This window comes from Lepidochelys kempii, chromosome 3 (assembly GCF_965140285.1).
Source record: "Lepidochelys kempii isolate rLepKem1 chromosome 3, rLepKem1.hap1, whole genome shotgun sequence".
Lineage (NCBI taxonomy): Eukaryota > Metazoa > Chordata > Testudines > Cheloniidae > Lepidochelys > Lepidochelys kempii.
In genome coordinates, this window is record NC_136382.1 from 29,270,526 (window position 1) to 29,296,994 (window position 26,469).

The window sequence follows — 26,469 nt, forward strand, 5'->3', positions numbered from 1 at the left end:
GAGTCTGGTGGTAAAGGAAGCTCCACATTCTTTCTTCCCCTGCTGGTGTTTGCTAAACAGCAAATTGTTCTGTTAGTTTGATGGCTCTATTTACTGTTTATATGTAAAGTAAGGTAACCCTACATTCTTTTATTTAAGATAGACCTGTTTAAAAAATCCCTCTGACATGCCTGGTTTAAACACACTTTAGTCATAATTACAGCATATATCCATAATTCATAACACATACCACGTACATACATCAGACAAGAATATTAATGATCAGTGAGTTATTAGTTTTTCAAATGATACCTCAAGGCATATTTTGTTCAAAAGTTATTACAATAGCATGTAGGATGTGAATATAGGTGTGTTTAGGGTCACACTTCCCTCCTCATTTCAGGCACCCAGGGTTATAGGGCAGGCAGTGACAACGCTTCACTAGTCCAGATTGCACCCCAGAATGGTGGCAGTAACCAACACCTTCTTCCTGCCCACTCTGCTGGTTAGGTATACCAGTTTAGACTCAAGAGCCAAATTTCTGTGCTGTTACACTGACATAAGTCATTTAATTGGAATTACTAAGGATTTACACAGGTATAGCTCAGAGCAGAATTTGTCCCTTAGATTCACACCCATTTACCAACATAAGCAAACTCACACATCCCCTGAATTTGGGCCAATGAGTTTCCAAATCCTTACCCAATGGAAGTCAATAGAAAAACTCTCATTGACTTCAGTAGTCAGGATTTCAACCAATGAGTCTATACTGGTTTAACTCAAAAGTCAAGGAACTGGAAGACAAGGATGTTACGGGAAAAGTACCTAATAGGGGGATGTTAAGTGGTCTATTTTAACCTATAATTTATTATTCCCTCTTGTAAAATGCTTTTTGTGCTACAGGCAGAATTATATCACATTACAGGTGTCTTACAATGTGGTTCACAGACTTGCTTCTGAATTTGCCTCACCATATTAGTAATAATTAACATTTGCTTTTTCTGAAAGGACAGGACAGTTAAAAGTTAGTCAAGTTGTTGGCTATATTGACAGTTATTAAATTAGTGAGTTTCTTCCATAGAAAGCTCAGGCAAAATTTTAAAGAGTAAGGAACCAATCATTAGTAATTCTTTTGGTATTCATTATGCTATTAGTCACAAAGCTCACTCATGCATTTCCAATTCCTACATAATAATTTCAGGGTGAACGGTATTTTTTTCCCTTCCCAATTTTACCTTGGCATCACACTACATACCCTTCCTTTTGCTGCTTGCCAGGAAAGTGTGGGATTTTTTTTTTTTAAAGAGAATTTTTTTTTTTGGAAGCACAAGTAACAGGTTTTATGGTTTTATTCACGAAGAGACTATTTATAATTTAAATATGTTTATTCACAAAGTTGGTGCACCTCCATATTTCAATGTGATCAGCATACATAATACAACTGTGCTGAATGAATGACTAAGTTGTTTGTGTCCCCTGGGATGAGAAAGTCACAAGAAAAGTTGTGCTGCATTAAAAACCACCACAGTAAATACTGTAATACTGGTAACTTTTTGTCTCTGAAAGCCTGCTGTAGGGTTGTGTCCTCATGAATGATTTCATTTGTGAACGAGGCTTTTCATTCTAGTTTGTTAGACACTTGCCCATATAACGAACCAATACTTCACTGAACAAGGTTGGCAGTCTTTGCTCAGGAGTGTACCAAGTCTGGGATAGCAGTTAGCATCCAAGTCAAGCATGACCTGTATTAGCAAAGCCATTGGGAAGATTCCACAATGCTTGATCCCTAACTACTACTACTTTCAGGAACAATAAATGCACCTAAAAGATTAAAATGAAAAAAGCCAAAGATCAACTATTTGAAAACCAACCCCTCTAAGGTTAAGCTCTTGGTTCATGAAAGTTCAGAACTCAGGCTACAAGGATAAGGCATTCCATCACCATTGCGTAAAGAAACTGACTCCCAGTGCCAAAGGCTTCCCTCACAGCAGCATCAAGCATACTTTATTGTTTAATATAAATCACTGCAAATGAGCAGTCATTAGTCAGCCACCTCTCTTTTTCATATAATTACTGGCACCGAAAAAGAAAGCATACAGGTTGTTGTAAAATTAAATCCAACTATTTCCACCCAAACAGAACAGAAGCTGTTTGCGTAAGTTTCAGGGTAGGTTGGTGGGTGTGTATGGGAGTGTTGGGTGGGAGGAAGGGGAAGGGAAGAGATAACCCCCCTCACACACACACTTCCCCAAATCTTTTCTGTGCGGGATCACAATCTGCTTTTTCCTATAAAGCACATTTATTGTAGGAGTTTGATTTGAAAGAGTTTCAAGTAATTTAAACTCTGGCTGCAGACGCACAAATCATTTAAAAGCGAATTTCTCCAAGAGTTTCCATATATTAATGACATTGTAGGTTGGCATTACGAAGATCAATTTATATTTCTCAAACAACCACCACCCAGCGTATTAGATGTGTGCCAGAAAATAAACTAGGATGAACCAGCATGGTACAGAATTAGCCAACATGATATTAATGGCTGTATTATGTACCAAGGAGTGGATTTTCACTGAATGCACCATTATTTTGAAGTGTTACTCTAAGTGTGAATTCTGGTTAGCAGTGGCTCTTCACACTAGTAGACATGCCCAGAAAAGAACGAGTCCTGCTTTTTTCAGAACCCTGCACTATTTTTTACATAAAAGCTCAGATTCCAACACCCTTACTCACACACCCTGAAATGCACCTTCCATTGAGATCAACTGAAGCATTTGAGGAGTAAAGTACTGATCATGTTGATCAGTAAGGGTATGAGACTCAAGCCCCAAACAAAGATAGTCGTTTCCTCAGCCATGGCTTTAGCGCCTCTGGTATGGAATTTAGGGGTAACATGACATGTAGGACTTTGGTAATCATCTGCATTCCCTCAGGACTTGAGGAGCAAGATAGCACATTCATCCTGCAAAGAAATTACACTGTCTCACTGGAGAAGCGTAACTCTCATTAATGGAAGCTATTCAGGTGCACCAAGAAGAAAACTGGCTTATCCGGACATCCTAACAGGCCTCAAGAAAACTAATTTCATTCGCAGAAGTTAACAGTGTGACATTTATGTCTGAAGACTTAAGAGTTCTCTGATAAGCTATTTGAGGCCTGTCTTTATAGGTTTAATGAGCACTTAGCAGCAGTTTGGAGACTATAAGCGCTAAATGATGAGAAATGGCCAAGACTGCTGCAGCAGTGTGGAACATACAAAAAAAATCCTTCACAACCGTGGTTTAGTTAAATATGCACAATTTTATTTATTGAAGAGATTAGGACAAAAACATTAAACCAAATACATGACAAAGCACCAGAGGCAGTAAAACCCCACCATGCACATCACCAATCTTTCCTCCTACAAGGTACTTATAAAATTAAAATAAAAAAAAAAAAGTCCTTCTTGACACAGCACCATCTTCAGAGCATAAAATCATTACTCCCTTTATATTCTTAGTTACCAAAATAGAACCAAGGCAGGTCAGCTGCAGCTAGCTTCATCTTTTGATAAAGGCCCATGAAACATCCTCAAGAGTGGGACCGTAACTTCCCTGCAGGGCAGGCAAATAGCATCCATACGTCAAATGCCAAGCAGCTGTACGCACATGCCACATACTATAATTGAGCACAAATTCAAGTAACATTTACATACTACAGAGTCCACATGTACCTACCCAAAAAACATGACCACTTCACAAAACGTATACAGGCAGTAATATCAGAACAACTGAGGTACTGGAAACACAAATATTTATGCAAAGAGATTTCAATATCATACAGCAATATAAAAGCAGTAATTAAAAACATTTGCCAGTCTAAATCAAATAAAGCTATCTAGAAAAAAAAAAGCTAAATAAAAAGTTATTCAGGGACAGAAATACCTGAACAGAAAAGAAATGTGTTAACTACAGCATGTAACATGTCATCCCAAGTCAACCCGTAATTGAAGTACTGGCTTAATACATCACTACTGTGACATTTTCTTCAATAAATAGAGTAAGTCTTGACAATACAAAAGGTGCATATTACTGCATATGTTTTGGGAGAAGTATCCATATTATAATAATGTTCAGCTTATTAATACCCTTTTATTTCTTATTCAGGGCATAACAAAATAACCCACAAAAAAACAAAGAAAAAACAACAGTTGCCATCTCAAGAGAAATTCAAAAGAAAAAACGTTAATGTTTTTCTTCAATAAAGAGCCCTCTATTTACATGTGGGCCAGTCAGTTAAACAAAAGGTTGGTTCTGAATCTAGAACTGATGCAAAGGCTTTCTGCCCTCTACAGTCACATACGTGCAGCATGGCAAACATGGCAGCCAGTATTTCAAACCCTTTTAAAAATAACATAGGTTTTCTTTTCTTCTTTTAATATTATAGCAGTAATGCATCTGGAAGCTTGAGTAATAATAGCTTCCTGCAACAAACCATTTGACACAAAACAGAACAGCTTGTTAAATGACAGTTACTTCCCCTTAAGGGAACAAAGCATTAAAATGTCATTTCCTGACAAGAATATTAAGTAGTATATTTAGAAGAAATATGAGTTGAAAATAGCTATCAAGAGACATGAACTGAACTTTTGTTTACTTTTTTAGCACCCACTTTCATGTCTATGTGCATTTAATTTTTTCTTAAATGAATCCCATTAATTATTAGACATCAGATTTAAAAAAAAAATAGCCAATTGTACTTTCCCTGAATAATGGCTGAAGTTAAACATTTAACAGTGCGATGCCAAGATGCGTGTTGAGGCAAAAAGTTTCTCTACTTGTTGTGAACTGCAACTATTTTAATGAAACAGAAATAGGAGTGATACAGCTGCACTGGAATTGGCATGTGCAGTCAGTCTCCTTGGCTCCAAAAGGTGAGAAGCTACAATTGCTCCATGCTGCCTTCCCCGTCCCCCTCCAAATCAATCTAACCTGATAGCAAGGCTCCCTCCCCCCAAATCTGTCCCCATGCTACATTTGTTTATATTAGCTCCTTGTGGAGATTCCTTCTCAAACCAAGGAATCTTTTGTGTCTTTCGCTACCAAGCTAGGCTGATGCAGGATGTGATTTAACATGGTCAGGAAGGACTCCTTCATGTGGATATCTCGTCATTGTACCTTCTGAACACCAGTCTTTGTGCTCAGTTAAAGAATGGGTCCAAATCTTCTTCCATGTTGACATCAGGCACCAGCTGATCTGATACTTCCTTAGCACCATATCCTGAATTAGAGACATTAAAATCTGTAGAAAACCAGGGATGGTCCAGAATTTCCTGTGAAGTCAGCCGTTCCGATGGCTCCCGGCGCAGTATGCTACGTATAAGGCATTTTGCCTTGGGGGAGAGAGTCTCTGGAATGTTAAATTGCCCACGACGGATCTTGCTGAAGAGAGAACTAGGCTCAATGTCATGGAAAGGATAGCGTCCAACTAACATTGTATAAAGCATGACACCTAGACTCCATACATCTGCTGCCTTGCCAGAGTAGCTGCCATTTGTGTTCAAGATCTCTGGACTCACATAGGCCGGGCATCCATGCTTATCAGAAAGAGAGTCATCATTTCCTCGTAAAATATATGCATCTTCTAGACTCTCCAATTTTACTCTAGTCCTGTAGGGCAAGAAAATAGAGGCAACCATTAAACACACTGATGAATTCCAGACTATTGCAATTACATGATGATGATGATAATACATCAGAAAAAATCAATCATCAAAAAAGGTGCATCAGTTTGGAATCCCCATTCCTAGGCTAAGATTTCCTTTATTTGCAGTAACTTGTGCATTGTCTCTTCCCTCCCACTCAGACATTTGATTTTATTGAGAGAATAAATATAACCCCAATCATACGCGCCTACACTTTCTAGTAACAAGACTTAAGTTAATAGTAGGGCACGCATGAGAAGTCATTTCAAAGCTCTTGCTAAAAGGAGCATGGTGGAGTCTTTCATTGCCAAGTTCACTAAGATTGTAACTAACAAACGGGAGTGGAGTGTATTTTAGATTGTTCTTGTGGCATTGAATCTTCCCCTTTCATTACGCAAGTTAGGGTAGTTTCTTTGTTTCCAGAGGGAAATTACCGAGTTCACTGAAAGTCAGGAGGTAGCTTCTAGCTTATGAAAACTAGAGAATTCTTTTATTACAAATTGACTACACTTTTCAGAGGAAGCATTTACATACAGTCTGTGTTTGGTGAAGGGGAGTTTGAAGTAACATCTGAAAGAGGATAAAGCTCAGAATCAAGGAGCAGCTGGTACAATAATAATCTACTTGTAGGAGAACAAAGCTTTTTCCTCATACAGACCACAAAGTGACATACCAGCTAAGGGCTAGAGTACAACTCCCTTATTGACACTGGTGAGCAGTCACTCACATCAGTAGTTCCACTGAAGTCAACTGGAGTAATGAAGTCACAATCTCACCCTAAAATATCTTTTCTCTTTAACCCCAACACACAATACAGGAAGAATGCACTATACAAATAAAATTTAAGTCTTCCCAACCATTCCTTTAAATGGCATCACATTAGCTAGGTATGTTACAATGGTATTTAACAGATTAAAACAAGACTATTATGCTTAGGGGAAATCAAGAGAAATAAAGCAATACAGTTCTTTGTGATGGACAGGTTAACAAAAAATGATTTTCAGCACGACCATAGAAATGGCGTATCTAGATTGGAAGCTCTTCATGTCTGAAGTGTCATGCACTTGTTAGTACAATGCAAGAATAAACTCCGCAGTGGCAAATTCTCTTTTATTTCAAACTAAAGTGAAAAATGACTCCAAGCTTCCTTGTTACATTACTATATTAGTACAGTCTAACTATACATATCTATATAACATTTAAAGTTGAGATCCCTTTTCACTGACAGAGGGGACACTGACACTAGTTACTCTTTAGGCTATAGATTTTATTCGCCAGTAATGACAGGTTGTTTAGGAACGGTTTTAGTATAATGCAAGCACATTGGAATCCTCCTTCTCTGAATGGAACAGAAACATAACATTTATCAGGATTTTCTTTTATGAGACAGTGTTCAATGTAAAACATTCACATCAGGGATCATAACCGAACATTAGCTAATATGGTCCTAGTCTCTTTCCATCATTGCTCTATGCGCTGTGCCCCTGGTAGGTCCCAGGACCAGAACAGGCCCTGTACAAGACAGTATTCCAAAACCATTCACAGGTGGGGCTGCGAACAGACTGCAGGCCACAGACCCTCATTAGAAAACACCTTTTTTAATAAGTATTAGGACGCAAAATGGGAGTCCTAGTTCTTAAATATTTACTGAGGAGAACTTAGCTTGGGCTTGAGTAGTAAAGGCAAGCGTGACCCACGTTGGCTTTAGAACTGGATCCAGGACAGTTCAGGGCTATATATGTAGAACCAACCAGGGCAGACTGTTGAAACGTGCTATATAGCAGACTGCTCTATAAACTCTCCAAACACCCTGAGACCATTTCAACATCTAGAGACATTTACTAGTTGAGGTCAAAGCCCTTTTGGCAATGTGCCTTGAATAAGGAAGTCATAAATACCTAATTCAGAATTCCTGGCTCCCAAATACAGGACATAAAGGCACCTTATTCTATGATTAAATAGGCCAATGTTTTCTCCCTTAGTTCACAGTGATGGGATGTGTGCCATGCATCAGCTTCCTGATTAACTACCTATTGCCGGCTTATAGACACCTCTGGTGGCGATGGACAGGCAACCAACCTCTAGCACTCCAAACAATAATCTACTGCAGTAATACTTCACACAGGAAAAGTTACGAGACCACAACCAATTTCCTTCTGTGTCAAGTTCAGAAGCTCTTTATGCCCAAAAGGGCTGAAGAGGGAAGCTGACTAAACATGCAGGTAGGATTCCCTCTGCAATCCTAAATATACACTTGTTCCCATATCTACACAAGAGAATAGAAAAGGAGGGAAGATGAGAGAGGAGAGAAACGCAGAGGGCAAAGTGGGACTGAAACTGAAGGCAGAGACATGAGAGGTGGTCCCAACACTGCAGCCTGTCACATTTTCCACCAAGATGTAGAGCAGAGTTACTCAGATGTGCACTTCAGTCACCAAACTGCCAAGCTGCAAAGCCATCAGTTCATCTTCGTGGAGAGTAAAATACACACACACACAGGTTGGAGAGGCGTATTCTATTTATAAGCAACTTGTGGGAGGGAATCCAACACACACACCCCTATGCGTTTCCCTCTGCTGTTGACACTCAGATGGTATTTATTCTCTTATCGTACTTTACATTTCCAATAGAGCTATGGATTAAAAAGAGAAAGACTAGTGAGTATTTTTGTGGTGTTGTTTTTTGGGTTTTTTTAAAACCAAGTTATTTGAATTCCCAAGCCTTTATGTTCTTGTGACTGAGTGGTGCCGTACAAAACTGACGCTGTGGGACCAGAAAGACTGCTCCTCTCCCTTCAAAAATATTTGATTCATAAGGAATCCAATGAGAGAAGAGGCTTCCTTTATTATAAAAGCAAGCAACGCACACACATGCTGGAAATGGAAAACCGTACTATGACCTTGAGCCTTATGCAAGGTGCCCTGCATTACAGGATCAAGCCCTATATGCATGCTATTGCAGGTTTGGTTTAAGCCAGTAAACTGAAGAGCAACTGGCCATTTTTGCTTGCTCCACCATAATCTGTGACTGAATGAAGCACACAGCCATGTTTTCATCCTTCTGAACAGAGTGGATTTGAAATCTTATATATTTTACACCCACACTCATTCACTCTCTTTTTATTTATGATTAAAGCAACAAAACGGTGGCCTTGCTAGAGGCAGTGCTTCTGTGAAGGTGATCAACAAACATGCAAGCTAGTACATTTGCATTTCACTTTGTATAAAATTAGCAGCTTGCTTTCTTAAGCTCTTACACATCAGGTGTACTGAATGTAAATTAGTACCTACTCACATACCATGAACTGCTTGGACATTTTATTTAGCTAGGCTGCTTTTGTGAAAGATCACTAAGACTAGCATAAATTTACAACAATGAACATTTTTCACCGATTGGAGAACACATTATGATAAAGCTGTCTACGCTCAGTCAGAGAACATGTGCAGGTATTTCCAAATGCTTTAGATGCCAAGACCCACAATCAGTGAATTCAGTGGAGAAAAGAGAGAAACCCGACCTCCCAAGTACTTAAAGCAGTCATGGAGAAAAACATTCTGGCCTACATTTTCAGAAGTGACAAGTGATTTTGGATGCCTCAGTTTGGAGCGTCTAACTTAAAATATTTTAAAAGGGGACCTGATTTTCAGAAGGCATGAGTACTTGCCCTTTTAAGGAGAATCACAATAGCAATTTTGGAATGTCCAGTCATTCCTGAAAATGTAGGTCTCTGCATAAAGGGTGGGAAAGTCATCCAGTTTCAGAGTAAACAGACAAGCCTAAATTTGATTCTTAGCAGGCAAGAGACACTCTCAAAGCTAATATTTTAAAAAGAATTCATTATTAGTTTTGAAACTCTTCACATTGTGCTGTTACCAATTTGGAATAAAAGGAAATTAAAATATTAATTTTGCAGTTAAAATCCTTCCTTTCTCCCAATAAATCCACTACTGACCGAAGAAGGAGCTATGTTTAAACATTACTATAGGAATGGCTGATGCAAAATTAATCCCTAAAAGTTCAGATGTACACAATTGCCAAAGACGGATGGGAGTCACTTTCTACATATACTGTAGTGCAACAAAGACTTTTGTGAAGGCCTGCATAATTACAGTACATAATTTCAAGTTTTAATGCAGAGACTGAATAAGCACTTGGAAAAAGAACATTATGCATCTATCAGATCATTGATAAAACACTGCATTAGCCTAATGCATTAAAAAAATGCAACCCTGAATCAAGGCTACTTAAAAAGGGGAAGCTATTCTGCCTATGAATGCTTTCCCATTACTGGTGAATGAAACCACAGAAGTGCAATCAGAGGGCAGCAGTGGTACTCAGACGGGAAATGCGTCTTTGTCCCCATAGAAACCGTCAGGGAAACCCAAGAAAAACAATACCACTCTGAATTTCTTATCAATATGCCATTCATTACTTGACTGCATTCAGACTTTGCTCTTCAGTAATGTAACAAAACCTGATCAATTAAACCTCTTCTAGAAGATTCTTCAATGTAACCTCCTGAGTTGGCATCAATTCCTGGCAGACAGCTTTGTTATCATACAGCCTACACTTTTTCACAGTGATTCACATTATTCTTCCCTGCAGAGTTTGGGGATTACTGACAAATTACTACACTGCCTTTTAACACAGAAGCCAGGGCCACAAAAACTCTGCAATCACACTCCAGCTTCTCTCATGTTGTCCAAAAAGCAAACAGGATTTCCAGAACTAGAATCAGTGGAATTATTCAGAGGCCTCAAAGCTCATTTTTACCACTAAGGGAAAAACCTGAACATTCAACAGACACACTGTGAAATGAAAGAGTATTTCTGAGGTGCCCTATAGCTCGGAAGGGCATGCGTGAACTGAAGGTGTGATCAGTACGGCATCTGTCTCATGTTTCTCCAAAACAGCGTATACTGAAACGGACTTCTTGGCTGCAGCAGCTGAACCTAGCGTTAACGTTTTAGGAACACAGGGACTGCAATATTGCACCAGACCAGTGGCCCACCAGTAGCCAAGACCAGCTGCTTCCAAGGAAGCAGCAAGAAACTACTCTCACTTCTAACTTGATAGGTACATTATCCACTTGCTAGTGAAGCACTGTTGGGAGTGGGTGTTCAGGAATGACAGTAATTTAGCCAGTAGCCCTGTGCTCCAAGAGATCAGAAAGCAATTTCTATTGTTATCTGTTCACATCTCTATAGTTATGCACCAGAGAGCAAACCAATATCAAATGACAGTTTGGGGGGGGAGGAGAAAAGATTATGTCTTCCATCTTAAGACTCCTTCCTAGGTTAGACCACACACACAAGGCATTCACATGACCATATGTCATAGGCAACATCATTCTGGCTGAGGATAGAATGGCATTTCCTTTGGCCCCCACAGACCTGGCTCTCGCTGGACAGAGAGACTGTTGTTGAGCCATACTGTTTCCCCACTCCAGGGACAGCGACTACTCAGGCAGGATCAATAATTGCTCCCACATAGCCAATAAGCAAATCCAATCAAGGTAATTCAGTAGCAGCTCACTATAAAAAGTAAAAATTGAGCACAAACTGACTGTGCCATCAGATTAGTGAGAAAATGCTGGCACTGCTCACTATTCTCTGTGGCGAACTATTGTAAATAAGAGAAAAGAACTTCTTCTAAACAAACCAGGCCAGCAGTTTGAAGTGAATGTCTACTTTAGATACACGCACTATTAAATCCTGACATTTGCTAAAGTGAGCATATCATAATTTAGTTCAAAATTCATCTCTGCACCAAAGAGCATGCTATCTTACCCAGGGCAAAGGGGACAGCCCCTTCCCTCTCCCTACAACAACTTAGCAATGGAGTGCAGAAGGGCAAGTGCTGCATTCTCAGTATTAATCCTCCTTCCCCCTATGTCACAGAACCCTTTTGGTAGGGATTAGGCTACACAGTGAAGGCACAGGCTGGCAGCTCTCCAGCTCCACTGGCCTGACCCCACACCACTCGCAGACTACAGCAAGTAAACTCGGACTAATGCTGTCAGAACGAACATACCTGCTTTCATCCTTGACAAAATGTCCCCGTGTCTTTCCAAGGGGGAGGGGGATCAGACAGCGCAGGAGGATACTTGTTACCAAAGGAATGGAAAGATTCTCCCACCACCCCACTACCATGCAGGGATGGGAACTGTGCAGATTCCCTCACCATCCCTAGAAGAATGCCTCTGCAAGTACAAACTTCAACCCAGTTGCTCAGATTCCAGAGTGATGAGCATGGCTTAGAAATTTAGGGCCAGACCCTTAGCTGGTATAAAGTGACATAGCTCCACTGACTTCAGCTGAGCTCACATTAGCCGAGAATCAGACCCAGATTGCCCTTCATGCAGGATAAACCCACAGGAGGGATGACGTGGCCCCACTATCTTGTTTGTACAGCATCTGAACAGAATTCCATGCAATGGTACTGTCTGCAAGTGCATACTGCAGTAGGAATACCTTATAATGCATTTGTCTGTGTTCTTATAGATTTAGGACACAAGACCTTCACTAAAGGGAATGTAGTTCCAGTTCTGTACTTTTCTAACTGAAGAGGATCTCAGGTTATTTTTAGTGAGGGATAAGACTTTGTTACAAGACCACAAAGATTCCATTATTTGATAAGCATCTGGGATAAAGTGGCTACCTGAACTCACTTTTATCTTCCTTAGATCGCATTAGAGGTCAATGGTTTTAAAAGGCTCCACTTGCATCTCTATGCACCTATATCCACCATGTTCTCCAGAGCCTTTTACTCCAGGAGTGGCAGGAAGGAACAAAGACAGGCATTTGGTTTAGTTAAGATAGCTGTCCACAAGGAACATAAGAACTAACCCCAAGTTTACTGCCCCAGGAGACACACTAAATAAGCAGCCTGATCTTCAGAGGTGCTGAGCACCCAGAGCTTACATTGAGCAAAACTGGATCTATGCAAAACAGTCCTAGTTTTGAAAAATGGCTAGATTTTGGGTGCTCAATTTGAGACACTTTACAAGAGGCTGGTTTTCACAAAATGCTGGGTGCTGTTCTGCAGACGGCCTGAAAATCAAGCGCCTTTCCAGTGTCTCAAGCTGGGCAACCAAAAAAACCCACTAGTCACTTCTGAAAATGTAGGCCATGCATACTGGCCAAATATTTATTTTGGAAAGTGAAACAAATGTCCAGTAATCAAAACCTGCCGGGGGGGGAGGGGGGGAATTAGTTACTATCATCATCAAAAACCCTGCAGAAAGTCAGCAATGTAACTAAAACGTGACTGACTTGAATTCAAAACAAAATGCTGAGCTACGGTCAGAATTACACAGTTCATTCAGGAATCTACTGATTCAATGTTATCACCTAAGCACAAGGTGAGGGAGAGCAGCCCTCTCAGGGAACATGGTGTACACCACTTGCTGACTTGTCTGAAACACCCAAGAAGAGGACTGCCAATCACAGGAGAGTGCCCATAAATGATGCTTCATTCAGTCTATGTGCTTCAAGCACAGAATGTGGAGACACCTAGGCACTAAAGAGTAACAAACCCCTAAGAGAAAGGGGTAAATAGCTATGGAGGTGGGAATGATGGGAGGTGGTCTGAGGAAGTGGGAGGGAGAAAGGGGGAAAACACCTTCCAACTAGGTGGGAGTGGTGCAGATATTCCACAAGGGATGGTCAACTCCTGTTGGAGGACCCAGTCTTCTCTAATCACTGTCCGGTCAATTTGGAGCTCCCATGCTCTTCCAGTAACCAGCGCTTCAGTACTGTGATTAGAACAGCAGAGGGGACTGCTGGCTTCTATTCCCAGCTTCTGCTACTCCCTCGTTTGTGACCTTGGCCAAATCACTCAACCACAATGACCACATTCACGTCTATAAAATGGGGAAAATATTTACCTACCTCACAGGGACATTCTGATGCTTAAGGTTTGTTGATTGGTTCATGGGCTCTGGCAAAAAGGCATTGTATAAACATCTGGATCAAAAAGGAGGCTTAGCAATCAAAGGACACAGAGAGCAAAGGGACCATGAAGCTCGCTGCTGACAGAAGTTACTTAACTGTTCCGGTATTTATCTGAAGTTTGATGAATGAGATTTACTGCCTGGGAAGACACAATCCAACCCTCCCACACACTGTCAAAGGCAAAATAATTAGGAAGAGCCTCAGTTTCTGGGTTGAAATTTGATCTATGCTTAGACCCTCCACAGTTCAAGTTACACTATTTAATGCTACACCTTTCCTCTCAGTTTAGGTTAATGAAGGATGATAGAGCAGCCGATAAAAGAAACCTACTTTTGTTTCTGCATCTTTATTTTAAGAAAGCTGTTTACACAACTGCCATTGCTACAACGGAAAGCTCTTTAAACAGTTTCCCTAACTCCTAGAAAGCTTGCTTGTTCACTGTGTGTTCTAAGCAAGGTTAAAGGTTGCTAACACCAGAATTCAACCAGCTGACTGCAATGCAATTCGACAGGAGTATGAGGGGAGGAAGCACGGTGGGTGGAGCGACGAAGAAACAGCACTGCCCAAAATAAGAGAAACAGTCACTTAGGGCAGGTCTACACTTAAAATACTGCAGCGGGACAGCTGTACGGCTGCAGCGCTTCAGTCACGATGCTACTGTGCTAATGGGAGAGCTACTCCAATCAGCATAGTTAATCCACCTCCGTGAGAGGCGGTAGCGATGTTGACAGGAGAAGCCCTCCGGTTAACATAGCGCTGTCTACATGGGGGGGGGGGCGCGCGGGGGGGCGGCTAGGTAAGTATAATCGTGTCACTCAGGGATGTGAATTATAGTGACGTAGTTATACCAAATGTAGTGTAGACCTGACCTTAACAACAAGTATGCAGCAAAATAACTCTCTGCTCCAATTTTCTGTGGGATCAGTTTTACTGCGCTAGGATGCCAAAGAACAGAACTAGGTTACCTTAAAGCAGCATACACTAGCCCCAAGGAAATGAGCAGTTCCAGAAAACAAAACAAAACTGCTCACTGTACCAAATAAATACCTATTACACCAGCACAGCCTTTCTAAATTAGTGGATTGTGCTCAATGTGTTGCCTTGGTATAGGATGAAGTGTCAGGTTATATTTATTTTGATTAACTCTCACCTGCATGCAATTTCCCATATTTACTAGAAGAATAAGGAAAAATTCAATATCTGGAATACCAACATTATTTTAATTTTCCCTATCAACAACAATGATTAATGTGCAAGATCGTTATGCTTCAAACATTATGACTGCTAATATTTTAATATAATTAAAGTCTTTAAAATGCTATAAAGAAATTAATAATTCCCTGACAGGAGAAGTGTTACTTGTGTTAGGAAAGCCAATGCAAAGAGCATGCTCCATACACAGACTGATTTGATTCTTAAATCTTCAGTGTGGTTCCTCCTGGAACAATTATGTTTTATATAAAACTGATGAATTACTTTAATACATATACAGCAATACTGGGCACATTGCAGTTTTTAGCACAGTCCAATGAAGACTCTACCATTCTGTGACATCATTAGGGGGGAGAAACAGCTGGGAGAACTGCACATTTCCTCTGCCCATAGGCACAGAGTATGCTGCTAGGTCAGTTTATAGGTGAAAAACATCTCATGACATGAGCATACATAAAGCCCCACAACCTATAAAACAACAACCTGCCTGCCTCTCTCTGTGTAAGAGGGAGAGGTGGTATTGCACATCTTGTGCTGTTAGTGTGTGTCAACTATTTTTGTGGTGTTCCACAGCAGTCCATTTTTTTTTAAATTAAAATGTAAGGACCATTTTTAAAAGCACAGGGCACCCAACGGAGCTCCCAATTAGGCACCAAAACAAAAAAAAAAGTTGGTCAGCTCCTACATGGAAGCTGAGCTGTTTTGAAAGTCTAGCACTGAATTGTATATAGCAAAGTCACATCTCTCACTACGTAAACAGATGTGAAGCTGCTCTCTAACCCAGCCTTACTAAGTGTTTCCACCCACATAGCAGCATCTTAAAGGGCTTTACTTCTTCAGAGATGAGGTATGAATTTAAAAGTCTAACTTTGAAATCCTAACATTAAGCTCAGTCCATTTCACCCTGACAATTTGCATTTAAAAAGGGTAAATTAAATGCAAAAAATCTTATGTTAAATAAAACAGTTAGATTGCATAGTTCAGGTCAGGAAACGCAAAAGTACTCTTGTACTCTACCGTAACATTACCCTGACTACAGTGCATATCTGTATATCTCATAGAATTCAATTAACAATGCTCAAATACGTAGGCTCTCAAAGCTGGATAAATTAACACAGCTGTAAGACCCTAGGGCCGGATTTGCAGAAGTGCTAAGCCCCCAAAACTCCAAATGAAGTTGACAGATGTAATAACCACTGGGTGGAAATAAATCTATCACTCTTCCCATTTTTTTTGTTTAATTTTAACTGTGCAACAGTAATTGTAGATTATGAGGTCTTTAAATTGAATCCTAAGCACAACATGTGAAACTTAATGCACCATCACATTCTAGCTTTGCTTTAGAATATCACCAGATTGTCATTAATGGAATTAGGGCTCAATCCTATGAGGTGCTGAGCACCCTCAACTGCCACTGAGGTCAGTGGGAGTTAAGGGCACTCAGTACACCTTGCTGGATTGAAACCCTACATCTTTCTAATTTACAGCTGTTATACAGGTTCAGAAAGGGTAAGAAAGGTTCCAACTGTGCATGTTTTTAATAGAACTTCAAGTGTTAGGACTTGGTTATGTATTCCTAGACATCATTAGGCCCAAAGAGGAGTAGGCACTAAAACTCTGAAATTGATTTTTTTTTTAAAATGAATTTGAACTATTTCTGAAGAATACATAGATTTATTGATCTGGTTCCTAGTCATCAGTTGCTTTTGCAGCTCTCAGCTAAAAGCAGCCAAAAAGTGGGAGAGTTTTCACTCAAGTGCTGGCTATATGCTACTGTTCCGATCGTGTTTCTACTGAAATAAAAAGGTCAGATGGTCTTCAACTAAGGGAACGGTTTCAGAGTAGCAGCCGTGTTAGTCTGTATTCGCAAAAAGAAAAGGAGTACTTGTGGCACCTTAGAGACTAACCAATTTATTTGAGCATAAGCTTTCGGGAGCTACAGCTCACTTCATTGGATGCATCTGATGAAGTAGCTCACGAAAGCTTATGCTCAAATAAATTAGTTAGTCTCTAAGGTGCCACAAATGCTCCCTTTTTTTTTTTCTTTTAACTACGGAAAAGTTTAACAGGGGTACGTGTGTGTGTATATATTAAAGATGAATTGCAAAAACAAACATGAAAACAATTTGGAACAGAAATCTGTGCAGAAGGATCCCAATTAAACAACAGTGGGAGGGGGAGGAGAGAAGAGAAGCCCAAGTTATTTAGCAGACATAAAAAAAAAAAAAAAGATGTAAAATTGTAAGATTTGCCTTCTCCTACTTCCTGGTTCATTACAAATGTCGCAGACAGCAGCAATCTGCGACAACCAAAATACCATGCATTCCAAGCAGGCTGCTGGTTTCTGTGATGATGTTTCTCAGAAAGCAACATCACAAGCACTAGCAGCCTTGTTTGAAATGCCTGGTATTTTGGATGTCACCGAATGACACACTCTGCAACATCTTCAGTGAACTAAGAAGTTGAGCAAATACAGCAGCAGCAGCAGACTGGAACTGATGACTGATTGCGTTCTGATGGTTTGGAGCATGTGAAGAAAAATAAAAACAGAATCTAGTTCTTCTCTTTCTGCCTTTCACTATCTGTTTCACCCGACTGTCTCAAATTTGTTCGGATGAGGAATGGTTATAATACATTTAATGTTTGTAAATCACTCTGACATAGCTGGATGAAAATTAATTTTCTTATTGCTGGCTTAAAAGTAACTAGCAACAGCCTTTTAACCTCTAAGCGTATAGTATTTTAAAAACTAGAAGGAACGTTCTCTTTTAGTTAATAATTGACCGTTTTTTGACCCTCCAGTTAATGTTAACAATAAAGCAGTGCTATTGTAGCACATACCTATACTTACTTGGCCTTGTGCCTTATAATGTAGTCAGATCTTGGGAAGCGTTTAGTGCAGGATTTCCAAAGGGCAAAGTTCCATAGTAACTCTGCTCCCATTGATCAACATCCACTGACTACAATATATAACCACACCTGTTGTGAGCATATTATATTCTCTGTGCAATTTTTTTTTATTAACAGAGTAAAAATGAGACTGCCAATTTAAAATACCATATGTAAATTTTCTTACTATACTTGTAAACTAAGCCTCTATGTGCTATCGTGATATAACTATTTATTAATAATAAAATTAACAGTGACAATTCCAAAAACTCAATTGTTTCCATTTTGCACTTATCTCAGACTGGACCCAGTGTTAATCACTAGTGCCCCTTTCCCTTAAGACTAGAAGCTCCATCACCCGGAACTTATGTATTGCAGTGGTGGGGAAAATGGAGAAGAGCTATTTGTTTTTAAATAATTGTTTATGTGGGAATTAAATATGAAAATATTTCTGTTTGTCTTAGGTTTTATTAAAAGCCTGTTTTTACAAAATTTAAATTTCAGTTTTAAGTTGACGGTACCCATAAAACTCTAATTAGAAAAAAGAGAACGTTTCTATTCCTCATAGTTGAGGAGAAACTTACAAATCTGAATAGATGCAGCACTGTGTTCCTCAGCCTGCAGATGGATCTCTCAAGTGCCTTTACTGCTACTCAGAGCTTTCCTGAACAGCCACAAAAATGAAACTGACAAGACACTGACCTATTCCATTAAAGCAACTGAAAATCCTACACACAGCAGTGAAAATGCCAATTTCACTCTGCTACAGCTTGAGTAGAAGAACAGGCAAACACTCAACAGAATCACAGGACTGGAAGGTTAGAGAAACAGAAAACTTAGAAGTGACTCTGGCGTAGAGAAAGAGAACTCCCTCCCTCTCCCAGGAGCCAGCTAAAGGGTTTCAAACTAATCAGAAGTCTATCAGCCAGGACTGATTTGAAAGAGGAAGCCCCCCAAACAGGATCAAGGACAGCCTATTGGGAACAACACCCCCCACACCCTGTTTCCAGTAGCTGGGGATGAGGACTGCACTTCTCAGCAGACTGTTGCCTCTATGCCTTTTTGGTGTGGCCCCTCCATCTTTTGGGTCAGCCTGCAGCTAAGTAGGCATAAATCCTCTGCATGAAATAAGAAAAAGAGGGGAACCAACACAATACACATCATAAAAAAGGTAACGCACAAAGCTCCACCTCTTTCCATTCCCTTTTATTTTAAATCCTTTGAAAGTCACCTTCAAGTTTAATATTTCTCCCATGTTCCACACTGCTCCAGCAGGGCTCAATGCGTGAGAAATCACTACCGAAATGCATGATGGAACACAATTAATGGGAACTGGTAGCCACAGGGAAAGGATTCTAACCTTCAAGGGCCTGAAGTCTGCTTCCCCTTCATCTACTCATATCCAGAACCATCTCACCACAAAAGTAAGGAGATAGGAAGAAAAAAAAGTTGGTCCTCCAAAACCAGCATTACAACAACTCTGCTCCTCAAGTGCGCCACCCACCAAACAGTGCAGGAGTCTAACTTGTTGCTGTCACATGACACATACAGAAGCAACGCTATCACTGCACTGTCCTTGCCACTTCTGGTCAAACGGTATTAACAATGCTGAGAGTTCTCCTCAAAGAGTCTAGGGTTCTTGTCAGCTTTAATCCCCTTCTTGGTGGATCTCCAAAGGCCAAATCCCATGAGGGCCTCAGGGCCCTGAACTGTAAGTGAAGTCAGTGGGGGCTGTGGATGCTTAGCAGCTTTGAAAAATCAGGCCTCATGAATCTCAAGTTGAGCACTCAAAAGTTGACACACCCAACCACCATAGACCTTTTATGTAAATGCAGGCCACGAAGGAAGTCTGTGCCACAAAAAGGAGAAAACAGACTTCCCAGTGCAGTGCCTTAACCACTAAGCCAATTCTTCCCTCCACCCCTGTTAGGAATGGGCAGCAACTTTAGTCTCAAATCCTACAGATCTTGGGGATCTGCCACAGGCCTCTGCACACTCTCTCCTCCATGTACACAACCTCTCTCTATGCAGCCAGCTCTTCCTCCAGAAGCCAATCCCTACTCAGGACAATGGAGATTCCACAGTGCAGAGGTGGTGGTTCTGGAAACAATACTAAACATCCATACTACTTGGCTCCAAAATCCTCACATAGTTGTTAGAGGAAAAGTATGCCCACTTCAAATATGGCTCCCCAGCTCCAAGGACAGAATGTTAGTAGAGCATGAGGAAAGGAGGGAAACTGTCCTAAATAAAGGATTTCCTTACCAGGCTTCCCTCCACACATCTGCAGGGTTTTTCTCCTCATCAGCCACAGAGAAATAGGGTTACAGTAATGAACCCAGTGCAATATTAACCTTAACCTAGAATTTGCTGGCTGTAGAAGAGCAAGGAGAAGAGAAACTAACCCATTCAAACAGCAATCCCAAGTCCAACATGCAAAAGATTCTTACCTTTCTTCATCCTTAAAGATAAATTTTCGCAGTTTGAGATCCCGCAAAACCAGTCCACCATCATGACAGTGCGAAACAGCAGAAGCTATTTGGTAGAACAGTTTTGCTGCCTCTTCTTCTTTAAGCTTCTTGCAGGTACGAACAAAAGAATGCATATCCCCATAGCCTCTTTCAAAGAACACGTATGCTTTTGTCTCCCCAAGAATTATTTCAGTAATTTGGTTGATACTGTTGTGTGCAGGTAAACAAAAACACGGCGCTAATGACTCTTGGTAGCAACCAATGTCAAATACCTAGAAGACAATGACAGTAAAACAAGGGTTAAAGATAGCGTAAAGGTACAAAGCGGTAGTTATATCTGGCACTCAACACTGTACAGAAATTTGTTGTTGTGTATGTACATTGCTTTTACAACTCTTCTTGCTATGTGTGGAATTGTCAGATGTGCATTTGTGCACGGTGTTGGGGAAAAAAACAACCCAGAGACTATACCTCATTACATGGAAGGGAATGCTAAGCTAGGTAGTTTTTCTCCAGAAGTAATAGAGTGAATAGCTTGAAGACTCAATATGTGATTAAACCCAAATTGTACTCTACATTATGGTTTGAGGGCCATAGTTATATATAAAGATGTCAGGCCTCAAAAGTAATCAAATTAACCTTCCGTTTGAAGAAAGCCAACTAAGACCTCAGGGACCATGAGCAACCTGTGGAGATTTGTGCTTAAAGAGATCTTGTCAAACTAAAGCCAACAAATCTCTTTACCTATTTTACTAACTCCTTAAAGCCTTAACATTTTTCATGTTTAAAATCAAATCTGTCACCATTAATATTGTTTACTTCCTCTTACTTATGTTCATCGCTGACAAGAAAAATCAGAGAAGTCAGTTTCACTTTCACATTCTCAGTTTTGCAATAGTTGTGTTTTAAAGGTCAGAAAAACTTTATGGAAATACTGGTTTTAGACTTTATACAAGCTTTCTTTAAAAAAAAAAATTAAATCTTGGGGCAAATATAATTGAGTGTCCCTTTAAAAGCTGAGTGTCGCTTTAACAGTAAGCAGGTTATCAGTGATCTTGTGAATGGGCTATAAAAATGCATAAAGGATGCTGGGAAATCCAAATATAAAATGTTACTATAGTCTAGTGATTATGAATGAATCAGTATTTGAGTCAATTAAAAACTCTAAAGCAGTGGAAAGATTCCATAGAGAACAATGGAATGCTTACACTTTCTTACTGTAGAGCAACAGATGACAAAGAGTGTATTATATTATACTGTTATACTATTATATTGCCCCAGATGCACTGTAGGATACAAAGGAAGGGGTGAGTGTTTCCAGCACCAGAAAACACTATTACTGTCTAACACATTCTGGGGTGTACTGCTACTTTCATAACAGTAATCTGGTCCCACTAGAGATGCAACTGGCTACTCTTTGTATTGTTTTAGTTAACAGCATTGAGAGAAGCTGGTATATCCTTAAACCAAACGCCCATTAATATGATTGTTTTTCATATCCTAGCTTGCCTCCTTGGGGGGCAATCACTGTCATTTCCTCTGAAGCTTTAAAAGCTTTTAAGACTAAAATCTTCTGACATGGTTCAACAACAATTTACAAAAAGCTTTTAAAACAAAACCTACGTTTGTAGTGCTTCAAAGCACAGTTTTGACAAATTCCTTCCCCAGGAGAGATTCCAAGATGGCAGAACACTTGACAAAATGGGCCAAAAAAATACTTACCTGTGTTGCTATACTCCACCACAGACAACATTCATTCAGACAGGCAGACGCCCAACTGACCCCACTCATTTTATAAGAGGGAAGATTAGCATCAAGGGGTTCTGGTGACATGATAAACCACAAAGGCAGCACTCAGGGTTTGTTGCTAAAACCCCACTGCATAATTCATTCCAGAGGGAAACTCACTGACACTTGGATCTGTGCTGAGGTCTCAAAAACTTAGTAACTACCACATTAGAAATGGTTGGAATTACTAAAAAGTAGCTATCATAACAATGAAAAAGGACTTTCATAACCTCCCAGTATTTTAACTGTCTTCATTTGAAATACCATTTCCACAATTCTTATGCAATTGTAGTGTCCTTAAAAAAACATCAACCACCACCTATGTTATACTCCATAGTTCTGAGGGAACACTGATCAAGTAGATCTCTGATGTAAGACAAGAGACCATATGTGTTTTGCTTTTTTTAAAGTACTATCATACTGTCACTATCCAGAAGTTTTTTTATAAAGGGCTTTTTTTGTAATCAACCTATGTAATATCCCTGGACACAGTTCAACACAGTTCAATAAACAGCAGTCTGATTTAGTTCTTGTTAGCAAGGGGAAGTGAACACACATATTGTTCAAATGCCACTGAACCCAGAAGCAACTAATGAATGGCATTTGTACAACTGATGTTCAGATTCATTTGGTTGCACCCACTATCAGGATGTGTGTGCTATCTCACCCTGTGCCCACGCAAGAAATTACTTAAGACTATCTCAGTAGGATACCAGTCAGTAAAACTTGTTAGCTTTCTTAACAGGGAGGATATTTGTCAAATAGGAGTCATGCAACTGTAGGGTGTTTTAAAGTATGCATTAATTGAGGTAAATTTAGGAATGTGATAACTCCTCAGTCAAACTAGAGATTCAAGGCAAGTTAATTGAATGGTGTAAAGTTTTTAAAAACTCAAGCATCTTAAGAGTGTACGGCTCAATGGGAAAACAAAACAAATTAACCCTTTGAGGAACTGAAATTTTGCTGCAGTCTGCCGTAAAAATATCCTGAAATGCTGCAAGGCTTGCAGATAAGGGAGAAAAAACTTGCTAAAAATAGAGCACAGCAATGAAATTACTACTGGCCATTCAAGTTTTTATATAATTTCATGCAGAGAATCAGCAGGATACCCTTATTTCATAAGACAATGCAACTGTCCTAATATGTAGCTCTATTCTACAGTAAGGAATGGAGCTTTCATTCTAGAAATTCTATTTCAACTTGTATTTATTTTGGCAACATAATGTATGCATATGTACAACATGCAATATCACTCAGCTTCCAAGGACAAAAGACTTTTTTTTCCTCCAACTAATCAATTGTAAACTAAATCTTCATTAAAATCAGGGTTTATGACTCATAACTGGGGCGTCCATTTACATTACCCTCTGAATCAAAATGTTTTACAAATAGATGCAAGGAATAAATTAGCACCCTCCCCTTGCAATATATGCTAGTCCATAACTTCTTGTGAATCAAATTTAAAAGTATGCAATAACCAACAATGTTATGACCAATCCTTTAAATAATGAGTGTCTGTCTATTGTTCATTACAGAGACAACTCAACACCAGAAATTTAAAAAAGATTGCTAAATGGCATAATCATATATTTTGGGAACAATACAAGCATTAAAGTGCGTGTTGCAGGGTTGCAATTTGCTATATAGTCACACTACTATTGCTTACGTGAATGAGCATATAATGCACCACAGACAATGAAAAATGTAACCAGTGCAGTTTAGGAACAAAGGGGGGGAAATATTCCCTCAGCTTGAAAGGGAAATGCATCGCTTGATAGAAGTGCAGGCATGTGGGTTTCCTTTTCCCATGGGTCACCTTCGAATGTTAAAAGAAAATGGGGGAGGGGGTGTTGAAAAGCAGGCAGTCTACAAAGAGTGGCTTAGGTATTTTGTCTGCTCTTCTAAAAAAACGTAGGTGTACAGCTTTTATTCTTGCTGAATTGTGCAACGGGGGAGGATGCTATTTACAACCAACCTCCTCAACAAAGAAGGCTCAGAGCTCAGCAGGATTAATTCCAGGTGGATTTTTAATCACTTTTCAGACAAAGCTGTCTACAACTTGCAAGGGTTTCAAACTGAAGAAATAAAGACAGACACAATACAGTATCTTCAAATTAGCAGGGGGCTCCATTTTGAAGAGAGAATGGGGAAGGATCAGGTTATAGCATGCTCAAACTAACATTTAAACATATATAAAAGATGGTTCTTCCTAGTACAGTTCATCTTGGGTAGAAGGCAGCTTGGCTCCAGGCCACCGTTATAACGTGGCCATTGTCTGGAGTGAGGGGGAAAGTTACTGGGTGCCTGTTTAATTCTGTTCGTTTGGGGTTTGGGTTTAAACTGATCTAACAATCGAGCTAGTCGATATTAGTTGGCTATCCGGTCAAATATAAATCAATACACGATCTGTTTAAAAAGATAATAATGGAGAAAGGTGTTACCTTGCAAACCAGCTCCTCTCCACTGTGCAAATGCACGGCTCGGAAAACGTGGTCTCCCTCAAGAGGCTCCAACAATAAGTATTTCCCGATGCAAGAAACGCAATGCGACAAGTTAGGAGTCTCTGGCGGGCTCGGAGAGCCTAGGTTCGGACTAAAACTCTGGCTTGGCTCGGTAGATCTTATAGACGAGAGTTCTTCAAAATCCTGGTTTTTATTCCGAGGTCTCCCATATCGCGCTATTGTGATAGGGGTTGACCTTTGTATGTTCATGGGTATTGAAAGAACCAACCAAAGTTATATACCAAACCCCTGAGTTAAGAAGATCAGTCACTTGCCAGTCCAGCTGCCTTTCTGTTGTTTTTAAAGGGGGTGGGTTACGTAGATTAATAGTACCAAAAATAATAACCCACAATAATATCAAAGCGATTGTTTTGCAAGCGGATCAGCTTCAGAGCAGCGTGCTGAGACCCGTGTGATCAGAGAAAGAGGATTTAGCCGGAGGTCCTTTTGTTTCTTGTACGGCAACAGACTCGTTTGACTGTTGGGTTTTGTCTTTTTCAGAGAGCAACAAAGTTACTAATTTGAGAACGTGGAGAGCTGCAACGTTCGATTTTCGAACCCAGCCTCGCAGGGAGGCTGTAATATAAATAGAGCAAAGAGGGGGGGAAAGGAAGGGGGAGGCTGATTCGGTATCAGTCTCTAGTGTCCTAAACGCCCACTAAAATTTTTAATTCGCTCAACCCCAAAAAGGTTAAGTAACGTGCTGCATAAAGGACTGGATTGTCCTTTCTCTTTCTCTCTTTTTAATACAAGGCGAAAGGGAAAAAAAGAAAGTTGCCTACGTTTTAACTGTAGATGGCGTCTGAACCTTTCCTCTGATAGCAAGGGCTATCCAGAAATTCACCAAAAAATAGAGGGAGCATTTAACTTAAAAGAGCGGTCAGCGGCAGCAGCAGAGCCGACAAAAGAGACAGTATAGCTATAAAAAAACCTGCACAAATACTTCGGTTTGCCTCGGATATTTTTCCCCCCAACAGAGTGAACTGCAAAACCAAAAACAAATGTGCACAAATATCCACACAATTATGCAACGCAAGATTTTTGTTGTTTTAATCAAAGAAAAAGTGCAATCAAGGACACGATCAAGAGTCTTAGATATCCATTGCACGAGGGGTTTTTTTGTTGTTTCCCCCCCCCCGTGTGTTTTCTCGCAGGGCCTCCAGGCGCTTTAACAGAATTCACGCACAAAAGAAAACAAAACAAACTGCAGGGGGAAAAAAAATCCTGGTGGTTTCCTTTCTCTGGGGTGGGGGAATGTGCAGGGCGGGGGAAGAGAAATTGCAATCACTCTCAAAAAAAAAAAAAAATATTGCCGGGATCTGATATATTTCCTAGAGGCAGGAGAAGGGGGAAGAAAGGGATGGCCGGGCCGATCCCTTTCAGCAAGGCATCATCCCTCCACCATGTATTAATAGCTACTTACGTGGCTGGGATTCTCTCTCTAGCTCGCGCTATGCCTCACTACTCAATGTCAGCAGCTCCCGCAGCACATTTACACCGTGCCCCAGTGCAAAGGCTGACTGCACAATCCCCGCCGCCGCACGGCAGACTGGCTCAGAGGAGAAGCCCACCCCACCCTGAGCCGCCTCCTCATTGAGCCAAGGCACCATCAATCACAGAGCGAGCCTGCCAACCCGCCCTGCCCCCCCCCCCCCCCAGTCTCTTCCCTCCCCACCTCCACTCACTCTCTCACTGAATGAGCCGGTTTCAGGGTAAACAAGGTGAAATATCCTTCCGCAGCGCAGGCTGTGAAATAGGAGCTGTGTGAGCGCTTTGTAGCTGCGGCTGGCAAGTCACTGGAGCTGCCTGAGTCAATGCTGGGATCTGGGCCTGTCGAGTTTCCCTGACCTCTGCTTTCCGCTCGTTTTGTTTGCCTGGCATCTGGTCTAGTCTGGTTGGAAACTGCGTGAACCTTGCGGTTGGGGGTGGCTTCTTAACCTTTTTTTAATAGATTTTGTCCTTAATAAAAATGGAATAAACGCTCCTTAAATAAG

The 26,469-nt window shown here is 40.4% G+C and overlaps 1 protein-coding gene across 2 annotated transcripts; it reads right to left on the reverse strand.

Annotated features, from left to right (window-relative positions):
* Positions 1–3,256: 3,256 nt before the first annotated feature.
* On the reverse strand, positions 3,257–26,036 carry TRIB2 (tribbles pseudokinase 2). 2 transcript variants are annotated; one of them, XM_073335987.2, is made up of 4 exons: positions 25,899–26,036; positions 24,416–25,051; positions 20,166–20,458; positions 3,257–5,624 (listed from the first exon to the last, which is right to left on the reverse strand). In XM_073335987.2, the coding sequence occupies exons 2-4, from the start codon at positions 24,683–24,685 to the stop codon at positions 5,156–5,158; spliced, it is 1,032 nt and encodes a 343-aa protein (XP_073192088.1). In that variant the 5' UTR covers positions 24,686–25,051; positions 25,899–26,036; the 3' UTR covers positions 3,257–5,155. The 2 variants fall into 2 exon arrangements, with proteins under 2 accessions (XP_073192088.1, XP_073192087.1); XM_073335986.2 differs by having other exon boundaries at positions 24,416–26,036.
* Positions 26,037–26,469: the final 433 nt, after the last annotated feature.

Excerpts from the sequence above, each read along its gene's own strand:
- TRIB2 (XM_073335987.2), bottom strand. The coding sequence starts at position 24,685 with ATGAACATACAAAGGTCAACCCCTATCACAATAGCGCGATATGGGAGA. Across the intron at positions 20,459-24,415 it reads GAGAGGAGCTGGTTTGCAAG|GTATTTGACATTGGTTGCTA; the intron begins GTAACACCTTTC and ends ATTGTCTTCTAG. Across the intron at positions 5,625-20,165 it reads ATCTTTAAGGATGAAGAAAG|GACTAGAGTAAAATTGGAGA; the intron begins GTAAGAATCTTT and ends CTTGCCCTACAG.